The sequence below is a fragment of the Danio rerio genome, chromosome 7 (genome assembly GCF_049306965.1).
Source record: "Danio rerio strain Tuebingen ecotype United States chromosome 7, GRCz12tu, whole genome shotgun sequence".
Taxonomy (NCBI): domain Eukaryota; kingdom Metazoa; phylum Chordata; class Actinopteri; order Cypriniformes; family Danionidae; genus Danio; species Danio rerio.
In genome coordinates, this window is record NC_133182.1 from 5138385 (window position 1) to 5157500 (window position 19116).

General features: G+C 35.4%; 1 protein-coding gene across 15 annotated transcripts in view; it reads right to left on the reverse strand.

Annotated features, from left to right (window-relative positions):
- Nucleotides 1-19116, reverse strand: part of arhgef11 (Rho guanine nucleotide exchange factor (GEF) 11) — a 106882-nt gene that overhangs the window by 24699 nt on the left and 63067 nt on the right. For all 15 annotated transcript variants that reach the window (XR_012382475.1, XR_012382474.1, XM_073906867.1 and 12 more), the window contains 8 exon segments: nt 18207-18410; nt 14307-14354; nt 14081-14229; nt 7170-7310; nt 4813-4889; nt 4602-4727; nt 4210-4327; nt 2160-2338 (listed from right to left, as the gene is read on the reverse strand). Coding sequence is in view for 13 of the 15 variants with exons in the window: in XM_073906867.1 (XP_073762968.1) it covers nt 2160-2338; nt 4210-4327; nt 4602-4727; nt 4813-4889; nt 7170-7310; nt 14081-14229; nt 14307-14354; nt 18207-18410 (1042 nt within the window). In the remaining 2 variants the exon portion in view is untranslated.

Genomic DNA, 19116 nt, shown 5'->3' on the forward strand with positions numbered 1-19116 from the left:
AGGTGATATTTCATTTATCTTGTTGTCTTTATCTAACGACATGTTCCCTGACTTTGGTCATTGGAATCCATTACTTGTTCTTAGGTAACGTGTTTTGGCTGAGCGCAAAGATAAGTTAATGATTAATGAAACCACGCAGCCTACATTCTGTATATTGACTGATCGCTTGCCTTCATTTCCTATAATGTATAAACGTATTCGATGTTATACTTTTATAATGGCCATTATCGATTATTAAAACTGATATTCAGCAAAAGAGAGGCTGTGTTTCGTATTTACACTGAAGTTGAAAGGAGGCAGTTGTTACAGGCTCCGTTTTGTTATAAATATGCACACAGTGAAGATGACGCTCATATATGCAACACGACACCTCAACACTTTTACTGTCTGATAAGTTGCTAATATCAAAATTAAAATAGCAGTTCCTTATATCATTCTTTCATTTTATTGTTAGAAAGTGAAACAACGTAGGTGACGTGAATAAGGTTATAAAGCACACTGTTCCCTTTGAAGATTTAACCGTGTCCTCGGTAGTTTGTTTTCCATATCAAACTGAGAAGAAGAGACTGCAGCCTTGATCAAACTTGCGAAGTCTGAACTTACAAGGAGAAGATGCAGGACTGAACTGTGTGTAACGTTAGGCTACTTAATATTTAGGAAAAGCCCCAATCAGAGTGGCGAATGTCTGCAGCCCCTCCTCAGTTTTCAGATGTCTTCGTTTTCCCCCACCCAAACTGAGATGGAGCAGCAGTGTTTTAGAATGAAAACGGCCTCTCCAGCGTTTTCAGCGCTTGAAAACTCCGGCGTAGTGTTGACGGATGGCGTAACTGTAGCAAAATTTATGCGTTTTAAAACAAAAACGCATTAATGTAAACAGGGCCTCAGACTAGACAAAAAGCGCTGCATTAAATGACTTTATATTGCGATGCTGAAGTGCGCTCATTTCTTCGACTGATTTAGATCTACCGGTTCAGTTTGCTAAAGGAGAAATGACTAGCAATAATAAACAGTTAAACGACTTGCTCTACAAACAAGAGCATTCATGAATAGAGTTAAACAGTAAATATCATCAAGCAGCGGAACAAGCTGTTTGTAATGTCTAAAAATCAATGGAAGTGAATGAGAACGGAAGTCACAGGTCAAAAAGATAGCAATAGCTGCACCAGCTCGTACATGAAAAGTAAGGTCATTATGAGTGTATTAGCAGGGAGATTAGTAAAGATTTAGGATACGACATACCTATGCACCCAGTATTTTTTTGCTTGATGGCTTCCCCGCTAATCAGTTCAGTAAGTCTCACCGATTTGCACTACAAACATTATTAACAGCTAGGAAGATAATTACTGTGAACTAGATGAAGACCCGCCAACCTACTTTGACAGAATGGACACAGAGGCTGAAACAGATGTATAAATATTTGAGAAAATGACTGCAGATTTGCAGTTGAAATCAGACCTTTTCCAGCAGACCTGAGCATTAATTGAAACAAACTTACTTGATCTTTGAAAGGCTGTCAGGGGCTTTATCTTTGTTGTAGTTATTGCCTTTATATTGAAGTTTATTTTAACCCCCCCCCCCCCCCTTTTTTTTTATGTATGTTTGTATGTATGTATGTATTTATTTATTTATGTATTTATTTATTTATGTATTTATGTATTTATTGATGTATTTATTGATGTATTTATTGATGTATTTATTTATTGATGTATTTATTTATTTATGTATTTATGTATTTATTGATGTATTTATTTATGTATTTATTTATTTATGTATTTATGTATTTATTGATGTATTTATTGATGTATTTATTGATGTATTTATTTATTGATGTATTTATTTATTTATGTATTTATGTATTTATTGATGTATTTATTTATGTATTTATTTATTGATGTATTTATTTATTTATGTATGTATTTATTTATTTATGTATTTACTTATTTATGTATGTATGTATTTATTTACTTATTTATTTATTTAAAGCTACCACTATTATTTATGTATTATTATCATTTTTACCAATGATTATTTTCTATTTATTTGTTTCTTTTTTGTGATTGTACACATTCTAAGTAAATGTTATTTGTTTACTATGTTTATAAAAACTTTAATAAAACACAGTTAAAAAGAAAAAAAGAATGTAGAGAAGGAGCCCGTACCCTAAACTGCGCTGCGACGGGATTGGCCAGTCTCTCCAGAGGCGTGGCATCCAGTCTGCGCTGGTATTGGCTGAGCAAATGCCGGTGTTCAGTCTCCCTCACGTCCTCATTCACTTCCTGCAGAATCCCACGACAGCACGCCTGAGCTCTCCGGAGGAGCGGCAGATCAGGAGAACTTGCTGGAAACACACACACACACATAAATGATGTTAAAAGGAGTTTTTGTTCTAACCATCTGCAATGACAACATGCAAAATGTCTATTTTAGAAACAATTTTCATTTCCGCAACATTGCAGAACTCATCCAAACTCAAGCTTATTCCACCAAATATTGACTTCTTGACTCTTCTGTAGATTAAACATTAGTGTTATGTTGAGTCTGAAAACATGACATGTATGTTAGTTGCAACGAATGCTCTAAATGAAAAAATATAGCTACATATTTGAGTAAAAAACACATTTTTGTTTTATTGCTGTGATAGAAAAGCAGGTTTATTCCACCAAACAGTGATTTCTGAACAGCTCTGAAGTAAAACATTTGTATTATGCTGTCAAACTATACAAATGTCTGAAAACTTTACTTTTTTTTACTTTTCATTAAATAATTCCTAATATAGTTATGTAATAAAGTGAAAAGTGTTAGTTAGTTACTATTAAAATGTTTACTATTAGTTTTTTTTTTCTCTATTTTCGTCATATTTTAAGTGATGTGTTGTTATCTGCTGTAGAGCTGGAGATTTTCGCCCAAACCTGACGGGACCCGGCGGGACCCGACGGGTTTAGGTGGGTTCGGGTTTAATTTCTATAAGTTTAGAGGGGGTTGGGTCGGGCCGGGCTTGGCAGTAAATGTGATTAGTAAATCGATTAGCGCGAGAAAGTAATCAAATCGTTTGTTACAACATCAAATTCCCTCCCTGCAAAGGTGAAACAAATGATGACGGAGAAGTTATTAAGAGTGAATTTTGACAGCGGTCAAGCCAGTCACCAGTTCAGAAAGAACCTGTCATTCTAGCCGCAAAGGTATTTCGGCGGTCGCTCATACACTGCGCATTACGGTAGAGCGCTAAACAGCACAGCGAGCTGACAGGGAAGATGATGAGGTCACTCGCTACACTGAAACCGCTGTCGTGGAAAATGAAGTGGATGTTCTTGGCTGGTAGTAGATGAACAAACAATCCTACACAAAACTTGCAAAGTTAGCCAGATCAGAACTCTGCATCTCGGCCTGTAGCAACAGCAGCAGCAGAAAGGGTGTTCAGTGCTTCTGGACGCACCATCCTGAGCGCAGGACTGCGCTAAAGCCATTTACAGTGGATTCAATAATGTTCCTCCACATAAACACGTAGCCTAATCTTGCTGAGTAAAGGATTTTAAAATTAAAAATAAATATAAATTAAACCATAAAATCATAATGTAGACATGAGTATACAGGCTAATGTTGGCATTAGGCTACTATTATTCAGCTTCACCGTCGCCTTAATGCCAGATTATGAAGAGAAGTGGTGAAACAAATCCCGCAGAGCTTTCAGCTTAATTTCGTTATTGCCAAATACCCGTCATCATTTAGTTTATTTTAATTTGATTTGTTAAGCAAGTCTTATTTTCATTGGTGTGTTGGCCAATTTAAAGGCTAGGTTTATGTACCCAGGCCTATATAGAGTGCTGAGATGTTACGATGTTACAGAGGGCTTATTTTATTTCTTTGTTCCAACTTCCATAGCCTATAGCCTACGCTTGTAACAAATAAATTATGTTAAAACATAAAAAATGACTCATTCTTGATAAAAGGCAAAAGAGCTGTGCATGTGCACATTTAAATAATGTTGGGCTATAAATGGGTTCGGGCATTTTAAAGCTGTCAATCAAAATGTACCTGTCAGGCTCGGGCTGAATTCTGTCGGGCCTGGGCCCCATCGGGCCAAATTTTTATGGCCAGATTACATGCAATACATACAATACAGTATTGTATTTGTTAGTATGGCGTGAAATGATCTCTAAACACCTAAAAACCTGCCGTTATGTTGACGTCTGTGTGTGTGTGTGGACTCACTCTCTGTGTATTTGATGATGTTGTCCAGCAGCAGTGGATATTTGGTCAAGCGCTGCATCTCTGACACCAGCAGATCCTTCAGCTGCAGCCGCCGGCAGTGAGGACTGGCCTCACACTCCTGAAAAACACCACAGAAACACAGAAAAATAAATTCAACAAACAGGCCATCAGAATAAAGTGTGACCAAATGCTATGTCAAAGCAAAACAAGATCATTCTGCTTACCCCTGCGTTGAACTTAAACATTATTAAATGCTAAAGTTTTAATCAGAATATATATCATAGATGGATGCTTGAATGAGATTACAATGTTTAGAGTCCATGTAAACAGATCTGCCATCAGATTAAATTACTTCAGATAATCAGTGCAAATAAACTGTGCCGTTGAATTACCTGTATGAGGTGGGCGAATCGAGGGTCTTTTCGCTGTTTGTTCTTGATGAGCTCCAGCGCTGGACTCTGTTGACTGCACAGATGCGAAACCTGCTCCTCAAACTGATCTCCAGCCTCTCCCTCAAACTAACACACACAAACACTGGTAAAAACACACACTTCACCAACACAGACAGAAATCCAGAGATGAAGACAGAGAAATGAGACTCACTCTGGCCAGCATGATGTCTCCAATGCCCTGAACTATCACTGATTCTCTGCACTTCTTCATGGACTCACATAAACTTGCTGAAAGACAAAAAAATTAAGATTTAAATACCAAAATCAACATTAGTATTGGCGCAGGACTTCAGACAAGAATATGGTTAATTTAACTGATTTATTACATTGATGATGGCATTTTTTGCATGATTACATATGCTGTAAAGTTAAATCAGAATATTTTGAGAAAATGTACACAAAATAATGCATAACAATGAATTAAGTCATTGTAGTAAGTAATTTTGTTGATATATTAGCAATAAAGGTTTTAATAGAATGAATTTTAAATAGTGTTGAAAGTTTTAGAAAAATAAAATATTAAAGCCAGAATTAAACACATTTTGATCAGGTTATGATGTATAAAATGTTCCCTAAAATGACTCAAATTATATATGAACAAACCCTTCAGTAAAAACCTTTAGAATATAGACATGAATAAAATTATCAAGTTTGGTGTGTATTTGTTGTGCTGAAGTAGAGATAAAATGTCTTAAAGCACTGTAATCGAAATCTGCACAAGACGTCATGTAAGAATAGGATTACATTTAACTCCACTTGCAGTTAGATTAAATGTACACTATTTTGTGTACATTTCCCCAAAGAATTTCAAAACACTGAATAAAATCAGTCTGAGGGGCTTAATTTTGTTGACATGTTAGTGTTAGAGGTTTACATAGAACAGATTTTGCATATCATAAAAATCAATCTAAAATAAAACACATTTTGATCAGGTTTCATATGTATAAAATGTTCCCTAAAATGACTCAAATTATATAATCAACAAACCCTTCAGTGTAAATCTTTAGAATATAGACATGAATAAAACTATCAAGTTTGGTGTGTATTTGTTGTGCTGAAGTGGAGAAAAAACGACTTAAAGATGCACTGTAATTAAAATCTGCACAAGACGTCATGTAAGAATAGGGTTACATTTAACTCAAGTTGTAGTAAAATAAAATTTGCACTATTTTGTGTACATTTCCTCAAACAAATTCAGAACACTGAATAAAGTCAGGGTCATAATTGCTTAATTTTGTCAACATATTAGTATTAAAGTTTTTTTTTTAAATGTCGGAAAATTATGCCAAAATAAAACACATTTTGATCAAGTTTTTGTCAAAAAAAAACAAAAAAAAAAACAAGAGGTCATGTAAGAAAAGTGTTAAACTTAACTCTAGTTGTAGTTAGAATTAAATTTACATTGTTTTTATTGTACATTCCCTTAAAGGAATTCAGGACACTAAATATAGTCAGAACCACAATTGCTTACTTTTGTCAACATATTTGTATTAAAGATTTTTAAATGTCAGAAAATTATGCCAAAATAATTTTGATCAAGTTTTTAAGTATAAAATGTTCCCTAAAATGATTCAAAAGTTACATATCAACAAACCCTTCAGTAAAAACGTTTTGAAAATAGATATAATTAAAACTATCAAGTTTGGTTTATGTTTGTTGTGCTGAAGTGGAGATAAAATGACTTAAAGATGTGCACTGTAATTAAAATCTGCACAAAACTTAATGCAAGAAAGAGGTTAAATTGAACTCCGCCAGACAACTGATTGCATTAATAATTGTAAAAACTTTTATTGAGTTATCTAAAATGATTAAGTATGGAATTAAATTAATTTTACATAATTTGCATAAATAAAATTTAAAATACGGTCTAAGGCCAAAATAAACTCTTTTTGATCATGTTTTTTGTATTAAATGTTCTCTAAAATTACTCAAATTATACATCAACAAACCCTTCAATAAAAACCTTTAGAATATAGACTGAATAAAACTTGCATCAGCACTTGTTGTGCTAAAGTGGAGAAAAAAAAAACTATGTACAACGCACTATAACTGAAATCTGCACAAGAGTTCATGGAAGAATAAGGTTAAATTTAACTCTTTGGAACACTGGTCACATTGAGAACTGCAAACACTGATTGATTACCTTTAGTCCATTTAAATAAACAATTTTAAATACATATAATTTAAATAAAATTTGCATAAATAAAAAATACAATAAAAAATTTGAACAGAATAGCTTCATAATTCTTATTTCATTATGTTGACATACTAGCCTTAAAAGGTTTTTATAGAGGGCTATTTGGACATCTCTTTATGTCACCCTAAAAAACAGAAAACAGTCAACAGCCAGAATAAAACACAGTCTAATCAGGTTATGATGTATAATATGTTCCCTAAAATGACTTAAATGATACATCAACAAACCCCTCAGTAAAAACATTCAGAATACTGACATGAATAAAACTATTAAGTCTGGAGTGTGTATGTTAAATAAGTGTGAATACAGACCGTGCAGCTCATAGACTTGACGGAGGTTCAGGAAAATACAGGATAGCTCTTCTGGACTGAGGACGCTCTGCATCTTCTGATAAAACACCTGATCAAGAACCCTCAGTGTTCGCAGATGAGAAACTTCTGTTGTGAACAGCTCTGCAAGGCAAATAAAAACAAAGGTTTTGTCTGTGTGTGTGTGTGTGTGTGGGGGGGGGGGGGGGGTATATATTACTAAAAATTTGCAAATAAATTTTAATCCAATGTTTAAACAACTGGTGGAAAAAAATGAATTCTGATATTTCCCCCCAAAAAAGACAAACAAAAAAACCCTCATCTGGATTACTTGCATTTGAGAATGCAATTCTGTAAGATGGTATTTATTTATTTTAAAAACGTATTTTTAATGCAAATTTTAAGATTTTATAAGCATTAGGCTTTTCCGCCCAGTGATTATTTCATGCAACGTCACAAACTTAGCATATTAAAATGTGGATGGAAGTACAGTGTACAGAATAATTACGAAATTAATTTATTTAATACTCAACAAAAATAAGTGTTTGTTCATTGCCACATCAGCAAATAATGGATATTTAATGGCAAGTCCAATAAAGATAAATATATACATCAATAAAGACAACTACATAATTCAATAAGAGATTTACATAATAAATACAACATAATAAAATATATTTTTAAAATGTACATTAAAATGTGATATTTAACACATGAAAAATATGTTTTAAACATGAATTAAATTTCTCTCAGTAGAAAACAAAATGTATGCAGCAGTCTTTAAATTTTAGCTTAAGTAATTTTTTTGAAAGATTAAGCTAATTGAGGCTAGTTTTACTGATAAAGCAATATCTTGAGCAGTTTGCTTATTTATTCTGCTTAAATTTTGTAATTTCTGTTCACAAATTGCATATTGAGGAGTGATGGGTCGTTCATAAATAATTTGGTCAATTTGAACGAATCTTCAATATGACTCGGGAACTACGAGTCCTCTCATGATTCGTTCATCCTCGCGTGCGCACATTTGTGCAAGTGGTATCGTTCATTTCATGTCTTTAGAGTCGTTCATCACGGAAAGGCAGAAGCCAATCATATGCGTTTAGAGCCAAAAAAGAATTGATCCGTTCACCTCTCGAGTCCTCTATCAGGTGTGAGTCATTCGTTCATCACGGACCAATCATATGCGTTTAGAGCCGGAAAAAGAATTGAACCGTTCATCTCTCGAGTCCTCGGGTTTGAGTCATTCTGTCACGTGATGAACGGACGACTCAAGAACCAGAAGACTCGAAAGGTGAACTAATTATCATGGCTCCTATCGACTCAGTCTGTGTACATTGGTTAAGATTATATGTGACTGTCAGTGTAACATGAACGAACCACTGACATTTGAAGACATGAAGAGGTGAGCTGAGCAAAGAGACAACAATACCTTCAATGACAAAAGAGCAAGTAAACATTGAATTATTATTTTCTCCTTCTTATAGTATTCTATTCATGACTTATTTGTCGTGTGATCAACCTTTTGGGCTAGTTGTAGATGTGTTTGGAAGCAATTAGTAACATTTTCATAATATTTTGACAAATTGAACCAAATGAACGAAATGACTCGAAAAAAGATTCGTTCATCTCGATGAACAAGACTCAAAGACCCGAGTCAGTAAAATGATCCGAACTTCCCATCACTAATATTGAGTTGTCATGACGTGTGCATCTCCTTCGACAGTCTCAGATTTAGGCTACCACTTCCTAAAATTGTTCCAAAGCTTACATTTTCCCCATAAACACGCTCAAGTCTGAGTCTTCAGGCGGTCTGAGATCACGCATGACACTGATTAATATGGTTTCTGCTCATGCATCATCTTAAATGAGTTCATCTCCGCGTCAGACTGATGACAGAGGCATGTCTGAAACTGTCAGAGAAGCTCATTTCAGCGCCTGAGGAGGAACGCTGAGCCTCAAAAACTCTCAGAGACACACAACTCACAGATCAGATACAACATATAAACCACAGAAGCAAGACGAGCACAAAATGTCTTCAATTTCACACAGTTTATGCCTAACCTTGGGCTATACAGTCTGAGATTTCATCTGTAAACACCAGTTGCATCCCAAATGATACGCCATATACTTATGAACTCAACCGTGTAGTGTATGAGCTTAGGCTTGTGCCAAATGAAACACTAAAGTTTTTTTCAGCGAAGGTCAGTCTGGTCTAGGCCTGCCGAGATTATTAAATAGCCATTTTTTTCAACACTGTAATTTTTAGGAGATTTTAACATGTACTAAAGAAAACTTAACAAAAAAAGTTATAAAAAAAAAAAAAACTAAAAATTATAAAATTACTAGGGCTGTCAATTGATTAACAAAATAACTAATTAATCAAACTTTCTTTTGTAATTAATCTTGATTAATCGCGAAAAGCTGTATTTATTAGAGAAATTAAAACACAGGCATGTTAATGCCATCTAAATTTAAAAACAATCAATGCCAAAAACAAACAAAAATGATTTCCATGTTGGATTCTAAGTAGGCTACAATGCAAATCCAAAATAAAGGCATTGGAGATATGAAAAATTATAATAATAATAATAATAAAGTATTGAATACAAACAATTGTACTCATTGTAAAGTTGTATTGTAAGTTGAGAACGTTAATTATAAAGTAGAAACAATTTTGCTCAGTCCTCCTTTACATTCAGCCAGTTGCTAAGACAGTCCAGTCTGTTGACATTATCGGGGGACAATGTGGCCAAGGGGTACATCAACGGCACGTACCAAACCCTATAGACTTCTTACAGGGACTTTGGTCACACCATCTCTAAACAATTAATTCTAAGCAGCTTTGAGGGATACAGACACTGCACCCTCAGATTCGTCAACATGCTCGATCACGTTGATCAAATTTGCTTGAACTAAGCGTTCTAAAGTATTGCTGTATTTAACAAGCAAGGATTCTGACACAGCAACTTAAAGCAGATGCTTTGCAAAAGTTGTGTGTAAGGGGGAAACACGTCAAACTTAATGAAACATTTGAAGGCGCATGGAATCAACTTAAAGGCAGAGGAATGGGCTGTCTCTGGCACTTTCACTAAGTACCTTTACATGGACACCAATACTCTGCTTTTATGATTAAGATAATACTCTGTTTAAGAGTCTACCATGTAAACATCGATTTTTGATTACCTTAAAGGACCACAGAGTCCCGAAATGTGGAGGTTTTTCTTTACGTTTTGCTATGCGGTATCAAATTCCATTAAAACAGCACTCTTCCAGCAGACCTTACTTCACATTTTCATTTAATAATTGTGAAGGGGCATGAACAATATGTTGCTGACTGAGAGTGAAGTGCTGAACCGCAGTTAAAGTCTAAAGATTAAAAATGAAACAGCCAAAAATAGATGAAACTCTGGAGGAAACGCTGGAGAGCCTGGTAATGCCACATTAGTTGTTTTAAACTGAAACTTTCCTTCTAAAAAACGCTTCCTTGGTCTGATCCATATTTCTTTGCATGCTGAAAACCCGTCGCCACAACAGGAAACAAAAAAAAACTGCAACTGGGTTAATTGCGTTAATTTTTTTAACATGTTAAAAATTAAAAAAAATAATCGTATGCGTTAACGCACTAATTTTGACAGCACTAAAAGTTACAATTACAAGCAGTGTTAGGGAAAGTTACTTTAGAGAGTAGTGCATTACAATATTGAGTTACTCCCCAAAAATTAACTAATCGTGTTACTTAGTTACTTTTTATTGTAAGTAATGCAGTACGCTACTTTCGAGTTACTTTTGCGTTACTTTTTCTGACCTGGCTGAAGGTTGATCTCTTTCAAAACCTCCAGGGGGGGGGGGCTCTTCTTTTTTTAAAATAGATAAGTTAACAACACATCTTCATTTACCTTAAAAAAATAAATTAATAATAATAATTGAATGTTGGACGATGATATATTCAGAGAACTTTCTGACCCCCAGAACTACACATGGTGTATATTCGGATTGAAGAAAGTTTAAAGGGCCATGAAACCCCCTCGTTTCAGCAGGGTGTTTTCACACCTCTTCTTTGGAAAAAGTCAGAAAAGTGGGCGTGTCCAGCTCTGTTTAGGGGGGAGTGTCGGAGGAACTAAAGTGGGAGGGTGTGGGAGTGTCGATTTGGGCACGCGCGAGTTTCAGAGTCAAAATACACACACACACACACACACACACACACACACACACACACACACACACACACACACACACACACACACACACACACACACACACACACACACACACACACACACACACACACACACACACACACATACATACATACAGGAGAATGTGATGGTGTTTAATCTACATGGACATCTGTAGTCGAATTATTAGCCAAATTATTAAATGGTGGACTTCAACTGCAGTTTGGCTCTTTCATTCAGGGAATTCATTCATGCCCCTCGCGACACACGAGATATTTGATTCGAGGAGCTGCTCTAAGCGTGTATTTTTCATGCAATGTTTTATACCGCACGGCGAATGAGAGAAAAAAACCCTCTGCATTTCCCAGAAACGTAGATGCACACGGCAGGTAGTGTCAGAAAGCCGCGCGTGTTATTCCGGTCACTAAATGCGGTAAAAACCCTACACGAGGTTAAAGTTTGGTTGTGGTGCTAACGTGTTTACACTCTGTGCAATAGTTTGTTAGATACGAACAAATTGAATAAACAAAGAGCGCTGCTCGCTCACTTACCAAATCTGTAGAGACAGGACAATCACCAGCAACTAGAGCCGCGTCTTTATGAAGAGAAGACTACAAACGATTCCAGATCCCAGCGTTTGCAGATGAGAACAGCTCTCAGGTAAACAATAATCCTCCTTAGACACGTAAGTTATTGTTGTCGAGCGTTGCGTACACTGTAATCCACACGTGAGTCTGAGCTCTCACAGAGAGAAAATGAAAACGAAACTTAACTGCAGCAAACTATAAAAGCAACACTTCACGCTTGTTTTGCCAACACAACGTGGCGTCTCTGTCCTGAAAACACGGTGACAGTAATGAATATTAATGAAGTTGCACAATAGAGTGCGCTGATTGGTTTGACCCAAGCCTTACTCATGCATTAATGCAACACACTGTAAGACGTAATATGGCACACTCAGGCACAGACGCCCAGTCTGCACGCTGGAATACACGCTATTATGTCATGACCGTGACGCAGCTTCAAAAATTCGTTTCAAACAGGAAGTACGAATTTGTTTAAAATAACGCAAAAACAACCAATTTACACTTTTTAGTGAAATATAGGTGTCCTAATAGTGTTTTTAGCAGTGTGGGACACATATACGCCTGTCAACAGCTCAAAAAATGTGTTTTGGTGTTTCGTGACCCTTTAAAGCAATGCATTTGCTACTTTACGTCTTATTAAAAAGAAAATCACCGTCCATTCAGATAATCCCCTTTTCCTTTTCTTCCATGTGTTCAATATAATGAGAATATTTCCACCACAGAATGCACACAGAAGCCTCTGCCGCCTTCATTTCCGTCTGTTCCTGCATTCTCTCATTGTGTGCGGGATTCAACATTCATTTTAATTCAGCAATTTATTAAAAGTGTATTAACTAAAAGTAACGTTACAGTTAAAAAAAAGTAACTCAAATAATCATTTAATTTGTAAAAGTAATGCATTACTTTACTCGTTACTTAGAAAAGTAATATTATTAGATAACTCGCATTACTTCTAGTGCATTCCCCTCAATTATTTGTACATTACTTGTAATGCATTACCCCCAACTCTGATTACAAGTATATAAATAAATAAACAAATGTTCAGTTAAAGTCAGAAGTATTAGCCCCCCTGAATTATTAGCTCCCATGTTTATTTTTTTCCCAATTTCTGTTTAACGGAGAGCAGATTTCTTCAACACATTTCTAATCATAATAGTAATAATAACTCATCTCTAATAACTGATTTATTTTATTTTTGTCATGATGACAGTGAATAATATTTGACTAGATATTTACAAGACACTTCTATACAGCTTAAAGTGACATGTAAAGGCTTAACTAGGTTAATTAGGCAGGTTAGGGTAATTAGGCAAGTTACTGTATAATGATGGTTTGATCTGTAGAGCAGGGTTTTATAAAGTCTAAGACAGTGGGCCTCCCTTTTGACACAACTTATCCATTGGCGCCCCCCTCCTCCCAAACACGCACGCACACACACACACAAAATTCTGGAGGTTTTCCTGCTACCTCATCATCAAGTTTAGCGGATCTCATGCTGTCATTAGCCAAAATAACTTGACAAACCACACATAAAGGTCGTGGTTCATCAGCTGGTCCTGTCCACGTAAATCCTAAACTCAAATACTGATCATCATATCATCGTCTTTAGGGTTTAAGCCCTGAACTTGAAGGCTTTGAATAGGGGGGACTCAGAAACCGATCCATTGCATTAGCAGCATGATTAGCAGGCATATACCTGTATTTGCGGGCTTGCCAAACAGAAGCGAATTCACAGCTATGGCCTTCTGGGTAAAAAAGGTTTTCTTATTTTTGACGTATAATTTTTTTTAGCTTTGTTAAATTAAAACGTTTAAAAATAATAAAAAATACATATAATAATTTAAGTTAATAATTATATTGTTATTATATAATATTTTTCCCGCGCCTCCCCGTACATGCTCTGGCGCCCCCCAGGGGAGGCGCGCTTCACACTTTGAAAACCCCTGCTGTAGACTATCGAAAAAATATAGATGGAATACAACAAAAAAAGACTTTCTCCAGAAGAAAACTATCTGAAATTCAAGTACTTTCGAGAAGCGTCGGAACCCTGGTTATTTCCAGAAGGATTCTGTACTGCCTGCCTTCAGTCAAATAAATAGAAAATAACATGAAATGCTTGATTAACTGTATGAGTGTGTGTGTTTGTGTCTACCGTAGATGACAGCCTGTCTGTCGATCTCTCGTGACGTTAGCGATGCTAATATGTGCGGCTCCACTGTGTCCTGCCAGTTGTGCGAGTCGATCACGTCCTCATCCAGAGCCGGAGCGTCAGGTAACAGAGACACCGGAACTTCCACAATCCTGCAGACGGACGGCAGAAAATCAGAGACGAACAAAAGAACGAGCGAATAATGAGTGTGTGTGCTGAGAAACATCACCTGCGCTGAGACCGAGGCGTGTACGGCGGCGTCGGGTTCTCCAACGACCTGAAATAACAGCGCAAATTAGCTTGAAATATAGTGATGAACTGCTGTCTTGAGAAGAAATAATAAAAACTCCAACACATTTATGTACTTATTCAGTGTATAATTATGCTTTGCTGATCATTTCTTGTGAATTGTATCAGTGTGTGATTTTCATGGCATGTTATGTATATCAATTTGGAACTGTCTCCCCCTTGAAGTGAAAGAATCACCAAGTGTTAAGTGTTAAGACACATGTTTTTAAAATTGCGTATGATTAAACAAGTTTGTTAGGTGTGCGCATTCTATCTATTTTGTTGTAGGTTAATGTATGTAATGTATGGTGTGTGCTTGCATATGTAAGGACTATTGTGTGTGTGTGATCATGTGGATATATACTTATATTTAGTGTACATGAATGCTTTTATTTCAGTATATGTGATAAGTTTTTGTGGTCTATTTTAATGCTTTTGTTGTTGTTTGTGAGGCACTTTGAGTTGCATGTATGTTGGAAAAGTGCTATACAAATAAAGTTTATTATTATTATTATGTTTATCAATGTTATTTATATTGTATGTACGTTATGTTATTTTCTGTCTGACCTAAGATAAACCAAATAAAGCAGCAACAAAAAACCCTACAAGATACTGAAAAAAAAACTAAATGAACATGAAGAGACAGATGTAGATGTGTTGCATTATACTGTCATATTTTACAACATGCACAACATTGACCAAATATAAATACAAAAACACTTAGTCAAAATTCACTTTGCTTCCAGTTAAAGTTTTTGAAAAAATAGTCAAAACTCAAAGACTTTTAAGTCTTATTAAATAGCAGTGCTGTTTAACAATTAATCAAGATTAATCATGCACAAAATAAAAGGTTGCACCTGTTGTGTATATTTATTTTGCATATATTAATGTACACATGTATAAACGCTTCATTTATATTATACAGTTAAAGTCAGAATTATTAGCCTCCCTGTTTATTTTCCCCCCACTTTGGGCCCTATCATACACCCGGCACAATGTGGCGCAAGGCGCGGCACAATAGTCTTTTGCTACTTTTAGCTTGGCGCAAGGGTCATTTTGAGGTGTTGCGCCACACTGTTTAAATAGCAAATGCATTTGCGCTCAAATGTGCGCCTATAGGCGTTCTGGACTTAAAAAGCAGGCGTGTTTTGGCACGTTGCTATTTTGAGAAACTGTAAATAGTCTGTTCTTTAGACCAGAACAAAGTCTGTCTATTGTCTGGCGGAAAGTACGCGTGGCTTACACAATACAAATAAGATGTAGAGCAATACGCAAATATCTTTACATGTGAAAAATATATAATATCTTAAAGATATATATATAGGAAATAAATATAAAGGATTAAAATATTACAAAACATATTAATTTCTAGCCTACGTGAATTTAAAAACCACTGCCTTCATACTTTCTTCATCTCGGGAGGCTTTTTCAGTTCATTCATAACAATTTGCTTTTGTATAATGTTATTATTATTATCAGTATTATTTATTATATCCATATTTATATTTGTTTTATTAAAAACAAGCTTAGATTTGCCCACCTGCAGGTTTTAGACCATATGGGGCACAGCAGGTGTATTTGGAAATAATTTGGAAATTTTGACCACACTTTGTTATTATTATTCATTTATTCGTTTGCTGGAAATTAGAAATGAATTTAGAAATAGTTTTGAAACAAATCTTTGCGCTTAACACATGAAATTAATTTTTTATAGGCTAATTGATGTCTGTGCGGTAAGGTTTCCCTATCCACGAGAGCAAAAGCGTAAGTGAACTTACTTTACGTCCTGTAAATAGGGAATGCGCTTATGGTGCGATTCAGCTGACTCTTAAAGGAAATGGGAGATGAGACTCTGATTGGTTTATTCTCAAAACACACCTATAACTCATTAAGAAAATAAACTCAACCCTTTTAGACCATGCGCCACGGCGCAAAGCGGATTTTCCCGTCCTTAAGTTAGCAAAAATGCGTTCTGACACGCCCTGAAAGCGTTTGCGCCCTGCGTTTGCGCTCTGCGCATGGACCATCAAAATAGAGCCCTTTCTGTATAAAGCATTTCTAATCATAATAGTTTTATTAACTAATCTCAAATAACTGATTCATTTTATCTTTGCCATAATGACAGTGAATAATATTTGACTAGATATTCTTCAAGACACTTCTATACAGCTTAAAGTGACATTTAAAGGCTTAACTAGGTTAATTAGGGTAACTAGGCAGGTTAGGGTAATTAGGCAAGTTATTGTATAGTCAGGGTTTGTTCTGTAGACAGTTGGAAATATATTGCTTGAAGGGGCTAATAATATTGACCTTAAAATGTTTCATAAAAATGTTTAAACTGCTTTTATTCTAGCCGAAATAAAACAAATTAAACTTTCTCCAGAAGAATAAATATTATCAGACATGCTGTGAACATTTCCTTGCTCTGTTAAACATCATTTGGGAAATATTTAACAAAGAAAAAGAAAAAAATCAAAGGGGGGCTAATAATTCTGACTTCAACTGTATTCACATATTACTCTATATTATGTACTACATACACCCAAAATTACGTTAACGCAAACTTGTATTTTGTTTGCGATTAGTTGTGATTAATTGGTTTAAAAGCATTATTAAATAGCATTTAGTTTGACCTGTACTACAAACATTTTATGAAACAGCTTTTGCAAAGCTGCTATGGAACAATAATCACTGTAAAAAGTGCAATACAAACTTAAAGATGTTTACATTAATGCAAAAATAAATTTGCAAACATAATCCAAGACTCGGCTTAAATTGTTTGTTTAGTGACCAAACATATTCATTTGATTTGACTCTGTTAAGCCATTTCAGATTAAACTGATGTGCATCAATATTTCTAATAGAGCTTGTTTTCTAAATACTCTACACTGCAAAAAATGCTTTTCTTACTTAGATTTTTTGTCCTGTTTCTAGTCCAAATATCTTAAAATTCCTAAATCAAGAAGAATTTTCTAAACAAGCAAAACATATTGTCTTGTTTTGAGAAATATTATGCCAATATTAAGTCAGTTTTTCCTTAAAACAAGCAAAATAATCTGCCAATGGGGTAAGCAAAATAATCTTACGTCAAAAGAAAAAACAAGATTATTTTGCTCACCCCATTGGCAGATTATTTTGCTTGTTTTAAGGAAAAACTGACTTAATATTGGCATAATATTTCTCAAAACAAGACGATATGTTTTGCTTGTCTAAAAAATGCTTCTTGATATAAGAAATTTTAGATATTTAGACTAGAAACAAGACAAAAAAATCTAAGTAAGAAAAGCATTTTTTGCAGTGTATTAGTTATAAACATCTTAAAAGAAACTATTAATAGAGCAGATGTTGGTTGTGTATGTATGTTAATGGGCTATTTGCACACAGACCTTTAATTTTCAGCCAGGCAGCCCAAGGTGAACCCTCAGTGAACTGTCTTTCTATTACAACATTGTCACGTTTAACATCTGATTTCTTTACTAATCTGTGATCTTCACTGCCTGTTAGATACATGATATGAAGTGAGTCTCAGATCAGATAAGAAGCACTGCATTAATATCCATTTCCAATGCCATGTCTGTAAAGTATGACTGTTTATTTTCCCCTAGTATATATCAGTGGACTTTCAGTGGTAGTTGAATGCCCAAGTCTATTCAGCTGAATTTATTATAACTACATTACAACATTGATACTGTTAAGGGAACCTTATGAAATTAAAAATAGTCTCATTAAGCTTTTACCAGAAGTTTATCGCTGGCTTTAAAACTCTAGCTGTGCACAGAGCCCATAGAGCAGATGTTGTGCATGTGTGTTAACAGCAGATGTGTGTGTGTGTGTGTGTTACCGTGCGGAGCTGCTGGAGGCTGATGATGATGCGCTGTGATGTAACGGCCTCAGTCCTGGCCCCTCCCTCTCCTCACAGTCCTCCATGTCCACATCACTACGGGAACGAGGAACAAACTCTGCCCCCGTCCCGCCTCCTCGCCGACGCCCCTCCCCCTGAGCTTTTAAGGACTCGCTGCGAGCCAAACGCACTGAGATGGTCGGACTGCGAGACACACAGAAGAAATACATCAACTACACATCAAACAGCTCTGAGAAAAACAAAACAAACATGTAAAAGGGAACTTCTCCTAATACTTTTATCATCACTGCAAATTATACAGCTCAATTTTGAACTAGTTTTCATTAGTTTATGACTTAATTAAACCTCAAGGTTATATTATTATAAGCTTTAGAAATCTAATCAGCTTTATAAACTTGTTTCTTGAACATGACAATGAGTTCACTGTACTCAATTGGCCTCCACAGTCACCAGAGCTCAATCCAATAGAGCACCTTCGGGATGTGGTGGAATGGGAGATCCATCATGGATGTGCAGCCGACAAATCTGCAGCAACTGTGTGATGCTATCATGTCAACATGGAGCAAAATCTCTGAGGAATATTTCCAGTAGCTTGTTGAATCTATTTCATGAAGGATTAAGGCAGTTCTGAAGGCAAAAGGGGTTCCAACCGGGTACTGGTAAGGTGTACCTAATAAAGTGGCCAGTGAGTGTGTGTAATAAAATACACTAATTTTAAATGGTAACACCAAATTCCAATTCTTAAAAATTATTTACAAGAAAAAAAGCATTTAATAATTAAATGAATAAGTATTTAAATGACCTAAACTACCATAATCTCAAAATAAACATTTTATTGTTAACAAAGATAAAATATCATAAACAATACATATTTTACAGTATGTGCATT